Raw genomic sequence first — 17,905 nt, forward strand, 5'->3', positions numbered from 1 at the left:
TGATTAACCAATTAATTGGATGATTAATTACAAATATATAATGATTAAAATCCCCTTTTTGTTTGCAACAATAAAGATACCAATTGAAGGCAGAACATTTGACTGTTATTAAAAAAAAAATTTAAAAAAAAGATTTTTGATATCAGCTGATTAAATCAATTGACAGGTTAATCTGCCAGCTAGTGTTAATTTCGTCAACGAAAACTAAACAAAATAACTTCGTCAACACACATTTTTCATTGGACTAAAACTAGACTAGACTAGACTAAACCCCTAATTAATAAACAAGAACTGGGACTAAATCAGTACATCTTTATCAACTAATGAAGACGAGACAAAAAATTTACTTTTAATAACAACTGGACTAAAATCTATGGAAGTCCATTAACAAAAAAAAAAAAAAAAAAAAAAAAAAAAAAAAAAAAAAAAAACGAGATGAAAATGATGTATGATTTTGGAAAGTCGTTTGTGCTAATCTGTCACAGTTTTCATCAAAGACATGAGAGAAAATTTGATGTGGAATAGTAGATCTGAAATGTTGAACATAATCTGCTGACAAAAAAAAACCACATTGGTTAAATGATCGTCCTGACTAAAACTAGACTAAAAAGTTGACAGTTTTTGTTGACTAAAATTAGACAAATAAAATGATGTTTTCTTGGAGTAAAATAAAGACTAAAATGCTACATTTATAGTCCACTAAACATGGACTAAATCAAAACGAGATGAGGTTGACTATGTTAAAAACTCACATGCGTGATTGACACTCGACTAAAACTGAGACTAAATTAAAAAATGGCGGATGGAATTAACACAACTGCCAACTATACTTATTAATATTTTCCCGAAAACAAAGTTTTGATTACATTTAGGTGAATCCAAATGTAAAAGCATTTTCAAAGTGTGCATAAATTAACCGCTAATAATTAATTATAAGGACATTACACAGACCAAGTTAAGTTCCCAGCTAAACCCATGAAAGAATATCAACAAAAAAAAAATGTGTGTCAAACTTACAAATTCTCTGACCTTTGAGAGATGCAAAGCCGCAAATCATGTCAGACCGCTGGGGCAGTTTAATTCTGGGCAGTCCCAAGTCTCCTCCCTGTCGAGCACCGGCGCCCCTCGGACCTTCTCGCCCGGCATCCCGCTGTTCGCAGCTGGGTGAGTTGGTCCTTCCTGGCCCATCCACCTGCTCCACGCCGCAGTCCAGCTCCTCTAAACAGCAAGACAGTAGCAATAACATTATTACCATGTCCGTGAGCAATGTTTTTTTTTTTTTTTTGTTTTTTTTTTGTTTTTTGTTCTGACTGCAGATGAAGTGGTTCTAACCACGCCTAAAGGCATTTGGCCAGCACACCTGTGGTGTTGGGTTAGTTGGAGTAGGAAAAGGAACTGCGCTGAGCTGTAATAATTGCGGTGACTCCCGAGGGGGTCTGCAGATCTGTGCAAGGCGTCGTTAGCCTTGTAACGGCATCGGGGCTGAGATTAATTAACCGCACAGTCAAAAAGTATTAACTTCACCAGGGAATGTTATTTTTACAACGAGGAGGTTTAGCGTTTTTGTTCATTTGTTTGGTTGTGTCTAACATCTGACTATATATTAAAGAAAGATGGTAAACAGAGACGTATTATGTCATCCAAGTTGGGGGAAAAAAAAAAAAAAAGCATTTTTTCCCATTAAAAAATGTGTTTTAAAGAGGAGATCAACCCACAGCCTCACAGTCTAAATATGTTATTTTGATTAATATTGCATTAGTGCAATATGAGTTAAGCAGCAAAATCCAGCCATTTTTATCCATCTCAGGGGACGGCCATTTTGCCACTTGCTGTCGACTGAAGATGACATCACAGTTGCTCAGGTCACAACCAATCACAGCGCAGCTTCAGAAAACTGGTGAGCTGTGATTGGTTGTTACCAGAGCAACTGTGATGTCATCTTTGGTCAAGTGGCAAAATGGCCGCCCCGAGATGGATAAAAACGGCTGGAACTCATATTCCACAAATGTAATATTAAACAGAAATTCACAACATATTATTGTCAAGAAATGTTTAAAGGGATACCTTACTCACTGAGCCATTTTCAGCAGTAAAAAGTTAATATTTTGTCTATAATGAGTCAAGCATCCCTTTAAGGTTGACTTCCGCTTTAAGAAGTGATTTACACAAACAAATTTCAAATGTGTATGCACAGACAGACGCTGCAATGTTAAACCAAATGTCAGACTCAACCGATCCAGAATGTTAATGTGGAAAATCTCATTTATTCAGCTCATCTCATCAGCGCAGGTTGTACCTTGTTGTTCTTATTAGGACTTGATTTCATTTTTTGTTTCCTTTGAATCCCGACGTTTAGCCGCATGTCTGTTGGCATGCCAATGTCTACCTGTATATCCCGTTCTTTACCTCCTCTGCAGGCCTGGATGAAAAACATCTTTGGCTTGTTCTGTAGCAGCGGGCAGCGGACATTGTCGAAGGCCTCAAACACCCACTGGAGCTAAAAATGAACAAATGACAGCGTGGGTGTGAGGTTAGATGTCAATATCGAGTTTTTTTTTTTATTTGAACGAGGGCGACAGCGCACCTGCAGGAGCTGTCCGTCTGTGCCGTACACGGCTCCTTCCACGCCGTGGGAGAGCAGACAAACCACGCAGCTGTTCACGGTGCGGTGCTCCGGACGCCTGCGGAAGGTCTCGATGCAAGTTCTCATATCCTGGAAGCAAAATAAGACAAGTTTTCTTTTTTTTTTTTGTGTGCCGAGCGTGGAGGCGGAAGCGGCGCGGAGCGAGACGGGCGTCACCTCGGCCGTCAGGTCTCTGCGGAGCGTCACCGCATAGTCCAGATCGGTGAACAGCCTGCTGAGCACCTCGTCGTCCACCTCGCCTCCCTTCCTGGGGTCGAGGTCGGTCGCCGTGTCAAAGGTCACGTTGCTGATCACCAGGGCTAAACCACGCGGTGATGAGGTCATTACGTAGGACTGCAACATAAGAGGAGAAGATGGACCTGCATTCATTTGCCATCTTTGGATAGATATTTTAGATTCAAATGCTCTATATGACAATATTTGTATTTAGAACGAATTATGTTGCTAGTAGTTTATAGAACAAAACAAAAATGTTCGTCTAACTCAAATATAAACCTTGGACAGCAAAATCTGAGAAACGAATTTTTTCGGAGGGCATATTGAAAGGAAAGAAAAAAAAATCTTGACAAACTAACTTGCGTTAGTGGAATATGAGTTACGCAGCAAAATCCAGCAGTTTTTAACAATATCAGAAGGCGGCCATTTTGCTACTTGTTGTCGAGTGAAAATGACGTCACAGTTGCTGAGGTCTAAGGTAACAACCAATCACAGCTCAGCTTCACAAAACAGGAGAGCTGTGATTGGTCGTTGCCTGAGCAACTGCGATGTCATCTTCAGTGCAAAATGGCCGCCCACTGAGATGGATAAAAACAGTTGTCTTTTTCCTCACAACTCATATATCACAAATGTAATATTAATCACACAATCACATTAAACATATTATTGTCAATAAATGATTATGGTTGACTTACGCCTTAATTTTTTTTGAGTGCAATTTATATGCTCTATGCTGAGTGGTGGATTTTCAAAAAACAAACAAACAAAAAAAAAAAACTACATGAAATGCTTTTCTATTGCGTATTGCATGACATGTCAATCTTTGGCATTTGTGTGGGGAATTAGCACCATCTTGTGGAGTCACCCTGAGGAGAAAAGATGGTTTGTTTGTTTTCAAAGCTCAAGAAAATTTAATTAAAACCCTCTTGAGGTCAAGCTTGCCCCAGGAACTTTTCACTTCGTAAGCATCAACCACACAGTTGGGCAGCAGATATCATACAAGGACATGGCCGAATGCAAAGTCATCTGTCATGTATCAAGGAAGGCCAGAAAGGCAGCACTTTCAAAATAATTTTGTGAAATTATCTAACGCTTAACATAAAAGAAAGCAAGCATGCTAGCAAACAAAACCAAAATTATTCCCTTAGGTTTTCTTATAGTTTTATTTAAATCTTTTTGTTTTCTTAACCTGAATCACCCTTTGCTGTTGCTGCACATACCTGCGTAACATATTTATCGTCCATTATATTTTGCTATAACTTAATGAACAACGGTCTTTACTGATTTCCTGGGAGAAATCACATACTTCTACTTCCATGAAGTGTTGCTTTTGGTTCCTTGCACTCTAAAGGCGTGCTTTTTCTTTACTGAGCAACACCAGCAGTCTTCTCTATTGTTTCGTCAAACTGACTTTGCAGACGTTTTGTTACCTTTATGCATTGAGTGAGGTAGAGGTCATGTGTGCAAGGGAGCACGGGAGTGGTGATGGGGCTGTCTGCATCCAGGCTGTACTCCATGGACTCTGAGAACAACAAGGGGAAAAAAAATGCAGTCTAATTTTTATTAGGGATGTTTTGGCCACTGCTGTGGTTATCTTTCATATAAAGCAGTCATACCAGAAAATCTATAAAAAATAAATAAATAAATAAATGAATAAAAAAAAAGTTCTAATTTTTATGGCAACATCGAGTTCTTTTGGGTTTCTTTATATTTGTAGATTCAAAAATACAGAGCAGTCAACAAGAAGTGATTTATGAAAGTGTGCACAGAAAATTAGCATGGGAAGTTTTTTTTGTGTTTTTTTTAAAATGCAGCCTGGTTAGATTTGGGAGGGTCAGCTAGACAGGAAAACAGTCTGCTCCGACCAGACTTATCAGTTAAGGTCACTTGAATATTGCTTCATTTACAAGAAGTGAAAAGCCCATTGTTAAAGAAAATACAGGCGTCCACGATACAGTAAAAACTTATGTTAATACGTGTTAAATATTTTTTTTTTCCCCATAAGAGGACAGTAAAGCAAGCGCAAAATTGGCAACTGCCATGTCGCCATGATGCATCTTCTGTGAGCATTATTATTATAATTATCGGGTGCCGATATTATCGTGCATCTCTTTTAAATAAGATTTAAAAAAAAAAAAAGATTGGTCAGGAATGTCGAAAGTTGTGTCCGGTGAGTGTATTATGACACAGGAGCAGCTTTAAGATGACAAGCTCCGTACTACAAGCCTGTACGTGAGTCATTCGCAAGGTGCGGCACCCGCACTCCCTTCAGTAATATGATACACAAACAATTAACCCATTGAGAAGAATATCCGGGCATATTCCAAGCAGATTTGATTACCCATCTCCCGAATCTTGACAATAGACAAACTCCCTTTTTACCGGCCTGTGTGTCCATGGAAACGGAAAAATATTGACACGAGACAACTTAAGTGATATGGTCACATCTCACCGTGCGTCCTCGCTCGCTTGGCTGCGATTTCCTCCTGGGTGGAAAGTGGAAGAGAGGAGTCGCCATATCTCTGAAATGAAGACAGATTCTTTATGCTGCACGAACCAAAGTGAAGTGAAGATTTGCGTGATTTGACGAGTGGAGTCAACCGGTGCTAGCACTGATCATACATTGGATTAAGAAAACAATCAACTATCTCATAATCTAAGTCCAGTATTTGTGAATTTGCATATTTGCTGATTTTTGGCGCCACCTGGTGGAATATTGGTTTTATTGTTAGGTTTCATTGATGTTTTTTTAATCTGCATTTGAAATGTTTTGTCTTACAAAAAGATATCAACGCTGAGTTTTTTGAAGACTATTTGTTTACCCGATTTAGCAATATATATAGAGCAAATGTCCCACCAAAGACACAACCGTGCAGAGGTCTCTAATACAAAAGGCTGGTGAGTGACTGTGCTCAATTACGCGCAGGCTACTTAATCATTCACAAGAGTATCAAGAGTGAGGGTTCGGCAGCTCACCTCTCTCCTCCTCTCGGATGTCTGGATTAGCTGCCGTCCTTCGGACTCCTCCTCAGGCTGAAAGCGTAAAAAAAAAAAAAAAAAAAAAGACAACGATTATTAGCCCGGAGGAAGATGCATGTGACTGATTGCCTCATTAAACGCTCGCTCACTCGTGTCTCTTTGCCATCCTTCTCCTGCGACTGCGCCAGGAGCTCGCACAGGTGCCGCTGCTCCGTTTCCCTCAGCGCCGAGCAGAAGCTGCCGAAGGCTCGCGGCCCTCGCTTGGGGAGGAGCAGCAGCAGACGCCAGCTTCGCTTCTGCGACGTTTGCTCGGCCTGAGGAAATTGTTCGCGATGACAGGAATCAAAAAGAGAGCAAAAATTGATGGGATTTTTTTTCAGCAGTTTTGTGCTAAGCAAGCTTATCAATTTTGTATGAAGGCTGTTTGTTGGGCACCAAGCCTTTTGTCGCAAGGGCTCAGAGAGCATTTCTGTACAACCGTTGACACCGCAGTGTTTATTTTGCGGTCATTCCAAATCACATTATTCGGGTTATGTGAAGTTATTTACCCCACTCCCCAACTTCGCAACTCAGATCTCCGAATTCAAAGGGGCATTCCTGTGCACAAATTGTAGTTGGTAAAGTCACCTTCCTCTTGTCCTCAAATGACAAATGGACCACCATTTTGACTAGCAACGCAATTGTGACGTCATCTCGGAATTGCCCAAAATCAATTTCATAACAAAAAAAAAGCACCAGACTTAAACTGAAACAATGACAAAGCACTCTTGTGCTTGCTTGGCCTTGCACATAACAATAACCCCAAAGGTTTTAATTCCTTTACAAAATAACTAAATTGTTTAATCTAGTATAACGAGTCGGTGAAGCGAAAAAACTTGAGTGGATGTCTAAGATGTATAGAGACGATCATTGTTATGATATTTTCTCAGATGGAAGTGGGCACGAGAAGAGATACATTTTGGCGGCGATTGATCACCGTTTTCAGACGTCAAGCATTTTAAACCGCCCCATCGAATGACACCGAAAGGTTTGTTTACTATTTCCACCAGAACGCGAGCGTGACGTCATCGTTAAGCGGTCTGTCGAAAACGTAAACATACCAGGATGCCCTCCGCCATGCCGTCGGTGAGAATGTTGTCCTCCAGCAGAAACTGAATGAGCAGCTCATCCACCACCAGCTGCTTGCACAGGGAAGCACTCCGCAGAGCGACTCGGTGCCTCTCCAGCATGCCACACTCCCGCATCTTGCTATAACACACACGGTGCATATTTAGTATTTCTCTTTATGAGGGGGGCAGACTATCTCCTAACGATTTCCGCACTTTCGATTAAACATACCAACATGTTAACAACACTCGGCATAAACTTGACGTTGCAAAACACAAGGAAAACACTGAACATAAATCAGAATGGTTTAAAATTCGAATTGGATGCTTTTAGCAGCAGATGTGTCCCCAAGCAAGCCACACACGTTGATGGCTAACTCAAGCACTCGGCAGTGGCGGGGGACCGCGCTAGCTCGTCGAACTTATTAGTGAGTAAAGCACGCCACGTTTCTCCTACCTTTACGCGTTCCTTCCGGCGATGCACCAAAAATGTTAAAATCTTCGAGGACGGCGGCCAAATGTGGTCGTTTTTTGTTGTATATTCACGCCAAAAAACGACAGCCCCATCGACGGCGCAACTTCCGTGGGTATCAGTAGCTGCATTCTGATGGGCGGGGCCAACAACTTATTGTGTATTATTTAGACCAATGAAAGTGTTCAAAGATTGAGTGACACATTTTTGGACCAATCATCCTTTTTCTTGACGTCACACTAACCTCGTAGTGGCGGGACATTGAACGTGGTGGTGGTTGGTTTAGGCGGAAAACAAACAGCGCCAAGAAGACCCAAATACATTTTTTCAACTTTAAATTGTTATATTTCTTTATGAAATACGTCGTTGCTGTAGCAGTGACAGTTCGTTAGTTATGCTTGGTAGGTCTAGCAAACAATTCTGGAGCAAATTATCCACTTAGAGGCCTAAACCTTTTTAGACCTCGAGTACAGTATACTGTATCTCATACGCAGGTGTCAAACTCAAGGCCCCAGGGCCAGATCCGGCCTACCTCATCATTTTATGTGGCCTTCGAAAGCAAATCATTTGTGTCACCTTCCACTCTATTTCATATTTTCATGTGTGTAATTAATAACAACCATGACATTTTGCAGCCATTTGTTTTATAACTCATTTTACAGTAACTTGAGTGACTTGAAAGCTATTATCCTTGACTTCTGATTTCAAATTACTAACACTTTCAACGTGGCGGCCGCCGGCAGGAAATCTATAAGTTGTTTGTCACTGGGTTGTGCAGGTGTGCCTAATATTTTGCTCTCTCTCCACCATGTGTCTCGCTGCACCTCTGCTCTCAGACCGACTTCACCCTCCCCTGCTGTCTATCTCCTCACCCTTACTGTGTGCTGTCAATAATTGATGGTCTTTAGTGACTCTCAAAGGGTAACAGGTCCGGCAGAAAATGTCTCATGTGTCATTTCTTTATTTATTCACAAGTCGGTCTCGGAGAAACCGGCAAGTATTTAGCGGCGTTTGTTGTGTAGCCGGTTGTTGTATGCTGCGGTGTTTTTTCCGCTTGCGCCTGCGCGTGACCGTGCACGAGCGGGCTTACGCCGCATGAGTGACAGCGGCACAAAAGGAGGGGAAGGGGAGCTTTAAATAAGCGGGGTGGCGGGGGGTCATGGAGGGGAAGTGACAGAATTATTGAGTGAATTAATTCAGTCTTTTCCAGCCTTGATTGACTGCAAACTTGCAGTACAGTGCAAACATGGAGGAAGAAAAGAGGGGAGACACATTCTTCCCTAGGAGAAGTTTCACTTTTGGGGTTTATGGAAGGTGAGTGAACATCGTTTGAAATTTGTATTTGGACTAAATAATTAACATACATTTCATCGGCGATTAACACTTTCCGTGTGAGATTTTTTTTTTTTTCTTCACTTAATTGTTTACAGCCTGGACATATCCGGGGATGTAGCAGGGTGAGGTTTTATTCCTCATTTATTACGGCACTTTTGACCTGACTTTACAACCAAAAAAAAAAAAGCGCAGACAAGAATAAGTGAATGTGGAATTTGCGTGTGTGAATGCACCTGTTGCCGCAGAGCGGAAGCTGCCGAGGGCAACGCAATGGACATCTTGGACTCCCCGGTCGGTAACGGCAAGCCCGTCCTCTCTGCGAGCAACAGCCAGAAGGAAACGGAGCTGTTTGAAATCATTGAAAAACTGCAGGTGTGTTATTGTGACGTGGTACGAGAGACAAATTCGAGAGTGATGTTGTTGTCGTCATCAGTACCTCTTTTTGGTGCATCAGGGCAGCAGACTTGATGAGCAGCGATGTGAATTTCCTCTACCTCTTAAGGTTAGACCGATTATTTAAAAACAACAACTCTTTGTGCTGATTTGTTTCCCCAATCAAGCAACATGTGCCCTCATTTTAGTCTCAGCTTTTGACGATAGGCGGAGAGCTGCCAATCATCCTCCCTTCGAAAGTGGGGCGCTACTGGATAGACCCCCCTTTGGAGAGGCTCGCCGATGTCAGTCCCACCTCCTCCCATCACGGCCTCCCACCGCACAGCTACGAACTCATGGAAAGGGACAGGGAGGCCAAAATCTACCACGACTTCTTCCGCTCAAGGGTCAGTCGCAGAGCTGTCATTCAAAATAACCGTACAATTTTTACGCGAACTTAAACTAAAACTATAGTGTGTGGCTTATAATTACCTATAATGAAATAAAAAGTCTACACACCCTTGTTCAAATTGCAAATTTGTGAGATAAAAATGAGACCAAGGCAAGTTATTTCAAATCTTTTTGAGGGGGGAAGTAAAAATAAACAACTGAAATAATGTGGTTGCACACCGTCTTATAACTTGGCTGTGTTCTTAGTTAACCAATCACATTCAAACTCATGTTAAATCTAAGTCATGTGCCTCAAGTCAAAGTGCCTCTAGTTAAGCTCAAACATAGTGCAACTGTTCTAGGGAACTTCTCATGACTTTTTTTGTGCTAATAGTGACTCCAATTTGGAACTGTTCATAATTCACTCTACCTCGTTACAGTTCCATCTGAAGAAAAACTGCTCCAAACTTCACTGGCGCGAAATGGTGTTTTTCTCGAGAGTGGCAGTGTTGTGTTTGCACCAAATTATGGCAAAAAAAAGATCAACCTTTGTTTCTTTGGACCATAACACATTTGTATGTGTTTGAGAGATGTTATTCAATTGCGTTATAGGCCTCACTGATGGTGGGAAAAAATTAGAAATAATTTATCTTGGTCACATTTTTTTTTTTTTTATCACAGAAATCTGGCATTTAAACAGGGGTGTGTAGACTTTTGCTCTATATCCACTATTTACCTTCATGTAAACCCTTGATTAGATCAACCAAATATGACAATTTACAAGACCAAAATGACTCGAATGGTCAAAGAATACTTTTTATCATTATGGTGTACTATAGTGGTTAAGACGTCTGCCTCACAGGTCTAAGGATTTGAGTTTGAACCTCAATATCAGCCTTCATGTGTGGAGTTTGTATCTATAAGTGCCCCGAGAATGACTGTGGGGCGCCTCATGTTGTTTAGAAAATGGATCAATGGAGAAATTGTATTTTGAAGAAAAAAGGCATTGCACTACAGAGTCATTAATAAAGCCAAATCAATGTTGCTCTTCTGAGTTTGTCTTTTTTTTTTTTTTTTTTGTATTTGCCAGTATCACAATTCATTCACAGCAGTGGATCCGACATTAGGCCCCCTAGTTCTTTCTGTGTGTTTGGAGGAAGAAGAAAATCGGATGCGAGTCATACTAAGGTGGAATTCTAATCATGTTTTACATGGCAGAATCTTGTAGTAAGCACTTAAATGTGAGTCAGTCTTATTTTTTTTAAGATATTATGTGTCTTGTCTCACAGAATGAAAGAATGTTCTCTGCACGGAGTTTTCTCCCTGTCGCTTTTTCCCGGCATTCCATCAGCTGTCGAACTGGCAAAGGTACACCGTTTTTCAATATAAGTTGGCGATGCCAGTTGAAGAAGTGTTATGCACTTGTGAAAATGAAGAATATATATTTTAAATGTTATTTTGACCTCAAGCGTCGTACAGATTCATCTTGGGTAGCACTGAACCTCGGGCAAAGGAAAAATAATAACCGTATCATTTCTAGATTCTGTGCGACAGAGTGACCGTCTCAAAGTTTGACGCCGTCAGCTACCTCAAGGTAATTCCTAAAAAAAAAAAAAAAAAGACCGGAAAGACAAAAATATCGACTTCATTTTGATTTCCGCTCTCTCATCCTCAAGGCTCCAATACTAATAAAAGCATTCGATGAACACAGAGTGTCTTCCAATTTCAAGTTTGGTGTGTTGTATCAGAAGGAGAATCAGGTAAGAACGGAATTGTTGTTCTCTGAGAATGATACATATCCTCAAAAAAACAGACATAGGGTTCTTTGATGCTCACTGAACCGAAATTAGAAGTTTTGTGCCACTTACCTAATAACAAACTATTGAGACCTTCTACTCTACAACCAGTCAAACACACCGAACTCTTTCACCAGTTCACCGAGGAGGACATACTCGGTAACGACGAGGAAAGTGAGGAGTTTACAGAGTTCCTGTCTATTTTGGGAGGCACGGTTCAACTCAAAGGCTTCGCTGGGTAAAAGCGAGCATGCTTTGTTTGATTGGCGAACGGACACTCACAGTGCAACAAACGTCTCATCTGATTTTCATCTTCTCAGGTTCAGAGGAGGTCTGGACGTGTGTCACGGCCAAACAGGAAGCGAGGCCGTCTTCACTTGCTTTCACGGCAGGGAAATTATCTTTCACGTGGCGACAAAACTGCCCTTCACAGAGGGGGACCCACAACAGGTTGGCCAATTTACTTGTACACGCATCTTTTCTGTTTTAAAACAGGAAAATGGCGTGAAGCAAAGACTGTACTTGAGTTTTCTGATTACTTTTACGACCTGTTTCAAAATTGATATCTGTAGCCAGCTTGTGATATTGTTAGGCTATGAAATAGCCTTATTACTTTTATGAACTTCTGTTCTATGAACATTATAAAAAATACACAACTAGAAAGAGGTTAAGTATCTGAAGCACTGGTGTCCAAACTACGGCCCGGCGCGTTATATACTAAAAATGGCATTTGACACAGTTTTGAACAAAAATGTTTGGAGATGGTCAAAGAAAGAAGCGAGGGTGTTGAAAAAATAGGCGACACTATTACAAATAAGTTGATTTACATACCTGCGATTGGCTGGCAACCAGTTCAGTGTGTACCCTGGATGGATGATTTACATACTTTCGCGTTTTTTCTAGATATTCCAAAACACAAATACATTATTTGTACTTTTTTTTTTTTTTAGAACTAAACACAATTTCTCTTCATAACATTACGTGGTAACCTAGCAATAGCCAGCTAGCTGTGCCCTTCACTCCAGTGAATTTGCAGCAATATCCATCTGGTCCCGCTCCACGGTAATTTGCTCGGGAAAGGCAGGACATTCTGTACAATAATTCGAGCTGATTGGACTATGCGACTTTTTACACGTTTGTTTTAACCAATCACGGCGACGGGTGAAAATTTCGTCATCGTTCTTGCCAAAGTGGGGAAAAACACAAACATCTTACCAGGTGGAAATGCACGAAGCGCAACAAGAAAATGGTGAGTCATTTTGCGAGAACAGAATTAATTGCAGCGTCCATTCGTCCATGTTAGCTTCGTTTGTTAGCTCCGAGGTCGGCGCTGGTTTCCTGGTTTCGTAACAGTTGTATATCCACGCCTCCAAACACAATGTCGCTCTGTGATTGGTCGGTGGTTCGGTAACGGAAGTTGTCAGCGGGCGCGGTACAAGATGTATTCTCCGGGGTTTGTGAACTCACAAATACCGCGAGAATTCATCTTGAGAGAGCAAGTTGTTTTTTTTTTGTTTTTGTTTTTTTACAACATTTATTTATCAACAAATGAAGCTTACAGGCTTACAGAAACATTGAAATATACAAAGAGAGCAAGGTTAATTACGAGGCCCTTGCGCCCTGATTTTCTCTATGTGGCCCTCAAACGAAAAAAAGTTTGGACACCCCTGATCTAACTAAGTCAAAGTAAAGTAACTTAAGTAAGTAAAGGAGTTGAATCTTGCCGTACTTCTGCCACGTTGCTGACAAATATCTCCCTAACCCACAGCTGCAAAGAAAGAGGCACATCGGTAACGACATTGTGGCGCTGGTCTACCAGGAGGGTCCAACTCCTTTCATAGCCGATGTCATTAAGTCGCACTTTCTGCACTGTTTCATCGTGGTCCGGAGGGTTCCGAGTGGGAAGACAGACGACACTGGCCAAGCTGCATATCAGGTGCTGTTTTTTTTTTTGTTTTTTTTAAATCTTATTCTACCCAAGCGAGATGACCTGGAAATACAAGGGGGAAATATTGTTAGAACCGTAACCCTAAAAAATTCTTTTTTTTTTTCACAGATATCTGTCACAGCCAGAGATGATGTTCCTCCATTTGGTCCAGTCCTTCCAGATCCTCCAGTCTTCACAGATGTAACAACTATTCCCCTTTTCTTCTTTTTAATTTGTGTCTTAAAAGTCAAAAATATTTTCCGTTAGAGTTGTCATCGTGTTAATGAAAATGACTAAAACATAAAACTGGAAATCTTCTTGTAGAATAACTTCAATTGCAATTTTATGAGCCTGCTCCAAATGTGCACAGTTTTCAAAAGTCCAGCATACCTCTGTTTTGTCTTAAGCACTCTCTGCTGAGAGAATTCCTCTTGACCAAGCTCATCAATGCGGAAATTTCCTGCTATAAAGCCGAGCAGTTCAGCAGACTGGAGGTAGATATTTAGCCCACCTCAAGTTCATGAGGTCCGTTTGGTTGTAATAATTTTTTTTCCCCATCTCCCCTTCCCTTTAAAAACCAAATAAAAATAAAGCTACGCACGCGTTCATCACTTCTGGAGAGTCTGCAGGCAGAACTCTCCACTCGTTCGCAGTGCATGCTGGGAGATCATCCGTCAGCCTCCTCTCTCCTCGCTGCTGAGAGTGTCAGGGGGGTGTCCGAAGGCAGCGGGGGGTTCATTGAGAACTTTAAGGTCAGCATGCGGAGTTATATCCAATCTCACATGCAACCAATATTTTGCTCGATTATTTATTTATTTATTTTTTCTCAGAGGGCTATCAGAGTGCGCAGCCATTCCTTCGAGACCCTCGGGGTGCCCAGGAAGAACAGCGGCATCTCGCAGCAGAAGCTAAAGGTAGGAGTCAAAATCATTTTCATCTTAGTGCGATTTTATGACTGTAAAATCACCTCATCACATTATTACAACCAGTCATTTTCAAAGTGTGGTACTAGTGGTACATAGGCTCCCTCTTGTGGTAGGTATAAGAATCACTGCCAAAGTACATTTTGGTTGTGTTTAACTTTTTAGTTTACATCATTTATATTTTATCTTTAAGAAGTGTTTGTATTTTTAACATTTGAGTACAGTCTGGTGTAAACCGTTTTAGAATCACTAGGATAAACAACTGCCCGTGCATTTTATTTCATTATGTAAAAAAAAAATGCTTGTCATATTTAAAAGCTAATTTAAACATATATATTAAGATGTATTCAAACCTCTTTTACAGACTGACAAGGATACAGAAAGGTGAGACTCACAACAATATAAGTGACTTTTTTTTTTTTTTTTACTTCCATATAAGTTAAAATACTGTTTACAACAGAATTTTATGATTGCAGCGACTGCTTGGCTCCAGCTGAAGTCAAAGATCAAGCAAGTCCGCAAGAGGAGACGTAGAAGAACTCCACATCCAGATTTTAGACATTAATGCACATAAAGCCTTTATGTTGACCTTATTATCTGTGTGGATTACTCCTGTAAATAGATAGTAAAGGTAGATTGCTGCTGTTGTGGTTATCATACTGCAATAGCATCGTATATGTAATTTACGAGAATAAAAATTATATTTCAGTGATATGTATGGTAAATAAAATACCTGCAAATGTTTAAGAAAAGGTGTGAGTCATTAAATGTGTACAAAGAATGATTTTTACATATTAAAAATCGATTCCAATTTCCTAAGCTTTGGGGATTTGTTTGCTCGTGTTCAGTGCTATTGTACCCCATTCCAATAGGTGGCAGTACAAAACTGTTAACCGTGTTAGAACCCAACGTATTTTACAGCAGAAGAAGTATTTAGGTAATTAATGATTCGATATAAACAACACAGTTGTTATCAAATCCGTAAACGTTCCCCTGAATTTGGAAGCGCATCAAATCTGACGTGTTTTGACACCTTAATATCGGCTTTAGGGGCGTTTTTACGCAACACCGATTTTACATTGCTTGCGGACGGATTGAACTTTGACACACTGTGCAGGTTGTGGACGATTTAGTTTGATATTTGAGCGGAGCGCTCGCGTCGAAGATGACCTCCAAGAAAGTGATCGAGTTGTTCTACGATGTGGTGTCTCCCTACTCTTGGCTGGCATTTGAGGTTTGTCTATTATTTATCGGATTGGTGACATAAATATGATACGATTACAACCTGGTGTCCATATTAAAGCGGAAAGTTGTTCTTTTCCAGGTCATGTGTCGCTATAGAACCGTGTGGAATATTGATCTCAAGCTGAGACCTGCGTTTCTGGGTGGTGTCATGCAAGGTTCTGGTAAGCTCGTTACGTTACCACACTTAGTAATGGTGGCAAAACTCTGTACTCAAGTTGACGTACAGATTTGTGTAAAAGACTCATGTACTTAAGTAAAAATAACTGAAATATACTTAAAAGTACAAATGTTGGGAGTAAAAAGTGTACAGATACCTGAAACATCTACTGACTTACTAACATAAATACAATATTTGTACTTTGTTACATCCACCATTGACCGTGACAGGCAACAAGCCCCCTGGATTGGTTCCGAACAAATTTATGGGGATGCACAAAGACCTGCACCGCCTGGCAGAATATTTCAACGTCCCATTGCACCCTCCTTCAGACCCTGCAGAAGCCATGTTCAGGAAAGGTACGCACCAAGTAAAATGTCTTTTTTTTTCCTTTTTTTTTTAATTAACGAGGGGTCCATTTTATTATAAGACAATAATTAGTGTTTAATAAACATACCGTATAATGTTATTTTATTAGTTAATTATACATAAGTGTAATTCAGGAAGGGAAATTGAGGGGATATTAACACGTATTAAATTGATTGTTTTGTTGGGTGCTTTTAAGATAAAAATAAAATGTGATTTTGCTTTCTTGTAGGCTCCTTGAATGCGATGCGCTTTGTGAAAGCAGTGCAGGAGAAGGAGACAGGCGGAGACCGGCAGGTGGAGAAGGTATCCAGAGAGCTCTGGAGAAGAATCTGGAGTGAGGACAAAGATATCACAGAGCCCGCATCACTTGCTGAGGTAGAATCCCACCCAGATTGCCTGCTGTGGTGAAAAATCATAAAAAAATAAAAAAAGTAATTGAGACTATTGGCGATGTTGTTGCCAGGCGGCGCAGAAAGCCGGATTGAGCAAGAGCGAAATAGAAGACTTGCAGAAGCTGTGCACCACGCAGGAAATCAAAGACAAGCTGAAGAGTAGCACGCAGGATGCGCTGGAATATGGGGTGGGTTCATCTTCAGCTACTCTCGCACAGCGTGGTGGACTAGAACATCATCATTATTATTTTTTTTCTACTCTTTTGTCAGGCATTTGGCTTCCCCTTGATAGTGTGTCACATCAATGGGAAAGCTGAGATGTTTTTTGGTTCAGACAGATTTGAGATCATGGCTCACTGCCTTGGTAAGTAATTTTTTTTCATTATAATTTATAAGTAAACTGTTATTCATTGTTATTTGTTTATGTGCTATAAAAACTCCCTCCCTCGTGTGCTCCAGATTCATGGCCCTGCATATTTTATTATAAATTTTTTTGTATTTTGGTCCAGCGCTTATTTATTTATATTTATATGGCTGTAATTCCACTGTCGACCAATAGATGGTGCCACACTTTAATTTGACATGGTGTAAATTTGGAGAGAAAAAAAAATCAACAAACAGGAAATATTTTAGCACTACTGAAATTGTTTTTGTTCAAAATTTTGAACGTCATCTATTGTAATCCTGCATTTTATGCCTACAGAAAATGACTCACCACCCACAGTTGGTATAAATTTGTTATAGAGGTTGTGAAATGTCACCCCTTCCTTAACCCATTTAAAACCCATATAAAAACACACATAGGAAATACTGTAGGCACGGTGTGCCTTTAAGAGGCGGGGCCTACTGTGATGGTACATGACATTGCTGCGTCTTGTGCCCGTCTGCGCTCAGTGTGTTTCACTGTTCAGTGAATGACTGAAATTACATTGGTAATATTGGCTCTCCTTTCCCACATGCAAGGGCATCACACTAAGTATTCATTGGTGCCTTGAGATAGGAGTTGACACTATGCTACTTTTTTTGTTTGTTTACAAATTACAATGCTGATCAATTCATTTGTTTGTTTTTTAGGTGAAAAGTGGCTTGGACCTCAGCCCGCTCATCTTGAAAGGTCATCTGCCAAACTGTGAGACAAAGCTGCCTTTAAAACCTCATGTCATCTCACACTAATTCATGTATTCACTCGCATTATAACTTAGCCTTGTTTGAAAACTATACATTCATGTGCTGTGCCTCTTGATCACAATAGAAAACTCTACGACAACTTTTTTTTTAATCCTGTGTATGAAAAGCAAATGAAACATCCTGTATGTTGCCATTGGAATAAATCGGTGCTGCTATAAAAGGCAAAGGTCACTCGTTTGTGTTTGAAGAGCGCAAAGACGAACGAAGCTTATCACTGAATAAATCCACCCGAGTGCGCCGAGCTCGTCGTACGGGTTCCAGGGGCAGCTAAACATTTTTTTTGTTTTGTTTTGTTTTTTTAATCAAAAGCCGGCGAGTCAAAACGACGGGAAGCGGCAAGACCAGTTCTCGACAAAGCCAAGAAGGAAGGTTGGGCTGCGGGTCGACAAGGAAA

At 40.6% G+C, this 17,905-nt stretch overlaps 3 protein-coding genes across 8 annotated transcripts in view; 2 read left to right on the top strand and 1 right to left on the bottom strand.

The window, feature by feature from the left end:
- The window catches only part of casp2 (caspase 2, apoptosis-related cysteine peptidase), a 28,265-nt gene that overhangs the window by 2,329 nt on the left and 8,031 nt on the right, over nucleotides 1-17,905 (bottom strand). Inside the window, exons 3-14 of one of the 6 annotated variants that reach the window (XM_077526833.1) lie at nucleotides 12,526-13,300; nucleotides 9,189-9,248; nucleotides 8,986-9,097; nucleotides 6,940-7,087; nucleotides 5,989-6,153; nucleotides 5,837-5,893; nucleotides 5,313-5,382; nucleotides 4,291-4,382; nucleotides 2,801-2,977; nucleotides 2,585-2,713; nucleotides 2,407-2,497; nucleotides 1,030-1,218 (exon numbers count right to left, since the gene is read on the bottom strand). In XM_077526833.1, coding sequence (XP_077382959.1) covers nucleotides 1,030-1,218; nucleotides 2,407-2,497; nucleotides 2,585-2,713; nucleotides 2,801-2,977; nucleotides 4,291-4,382; nucleotides 5,313-5,382; nucleotides 5,837-5,893; nucleotides 5,989-6,153; nucleotides 6,940-7,087; nucleotides 8,986-9,097; nucleotides 9,189-9,248; nucleotides 12,526-12,568 — 1,333 coding nt within the window. In that variant the 5' untranslated portion in view covers nucleotides 12,569-13,300. Of the gene's footprint in view, nucleotides 1-1,017; nucleotides 1,219-2,406; nucleotides 2,498-2,584; nucleotides 2,714-2,800; nucleotides 2,978-4,290; nucleotides 4,383-5,312; nucleotides 5,383-5,836; nucleotides 5,894-5,988; nucleotides 6,154-6,939; nucleotides 7,088-7,402; nucleotides 7,569-8,985; nucleotides 9,098-9,188; nucleotides 9,545-12,525; nucleotides 13,301-17,905 lie in introns of those variants that run through there. The other 5 variants (XM_077526832.1, XM_077526834.1, XM_077526836.1 and 2 more) reach the window with 5 other exon arrangements.
- Nucleotides 12,431-14,981, top strand: LOC144022222 (rap1 GTPase-activating protein 2-like). The gene is made up of 8 exons (XM_077526852.1): nucleotides 12,431-12,559; nucleotides 13,079-13,246; nucleotides 13,367-13,438; nucleotides 13,645-13,731; nucleotides 13,831-13,989; nucleotides 14,068-14,151; nucleotides 14,525-14,544; nucleotides 14,637-14,981. Exons 1-8 carry the CDS (start codon nucleotides 12,557-12,559, stop codon nucleotides 14,692-14,694), a joined length of 651 nt encoding a protein of 216 aa, XP_077382978.1. The 5' UTR covers nucleotides 12,431-12,556; the 3' UTR covers nucleotides 14,695-14,981.
- On the top strand, nucleotides 15,074-17,677 carry LOC144022221 (glutathione S-transferase kappa 1-like). Its single transcript, XM_077526851.1, has 7 exons — nucleotides 15,074-15,394; nucleotides 15,485-15,566; nucleotides 15,793-15,921; nucleotides 16,161-16,306; nucleotides 16,395-16,511; nucleotides 16,594-16,687; nucleotides 17,398-17,677. Exons 1-7 carry the CDS (start codon nucleotides 15,326-15,328, stop codon nucleotides 17,454-17,456), a joined length of 696 nt encoding a protein of 231 aa, XP_077382977.1. The 5' UTR covers nucleotides 15,074-15,325; the 3' UTR covers nucleotides 17,457-17,677.

This window comes from Festucalex cinctus, chromosome 7, assembly GCF_051991245.1.
Source record: "Festucalex cinctus isolate MCC-2025b chromosome 7, RoL_Fcin_1.0, whole genome shotgun sequence".
NCBI lineage: Eukaryota > Metazoa > Chordata > Actinopteri > Syngnathiformes > Syngnathidae > Festucalex > Festucalex cinctus.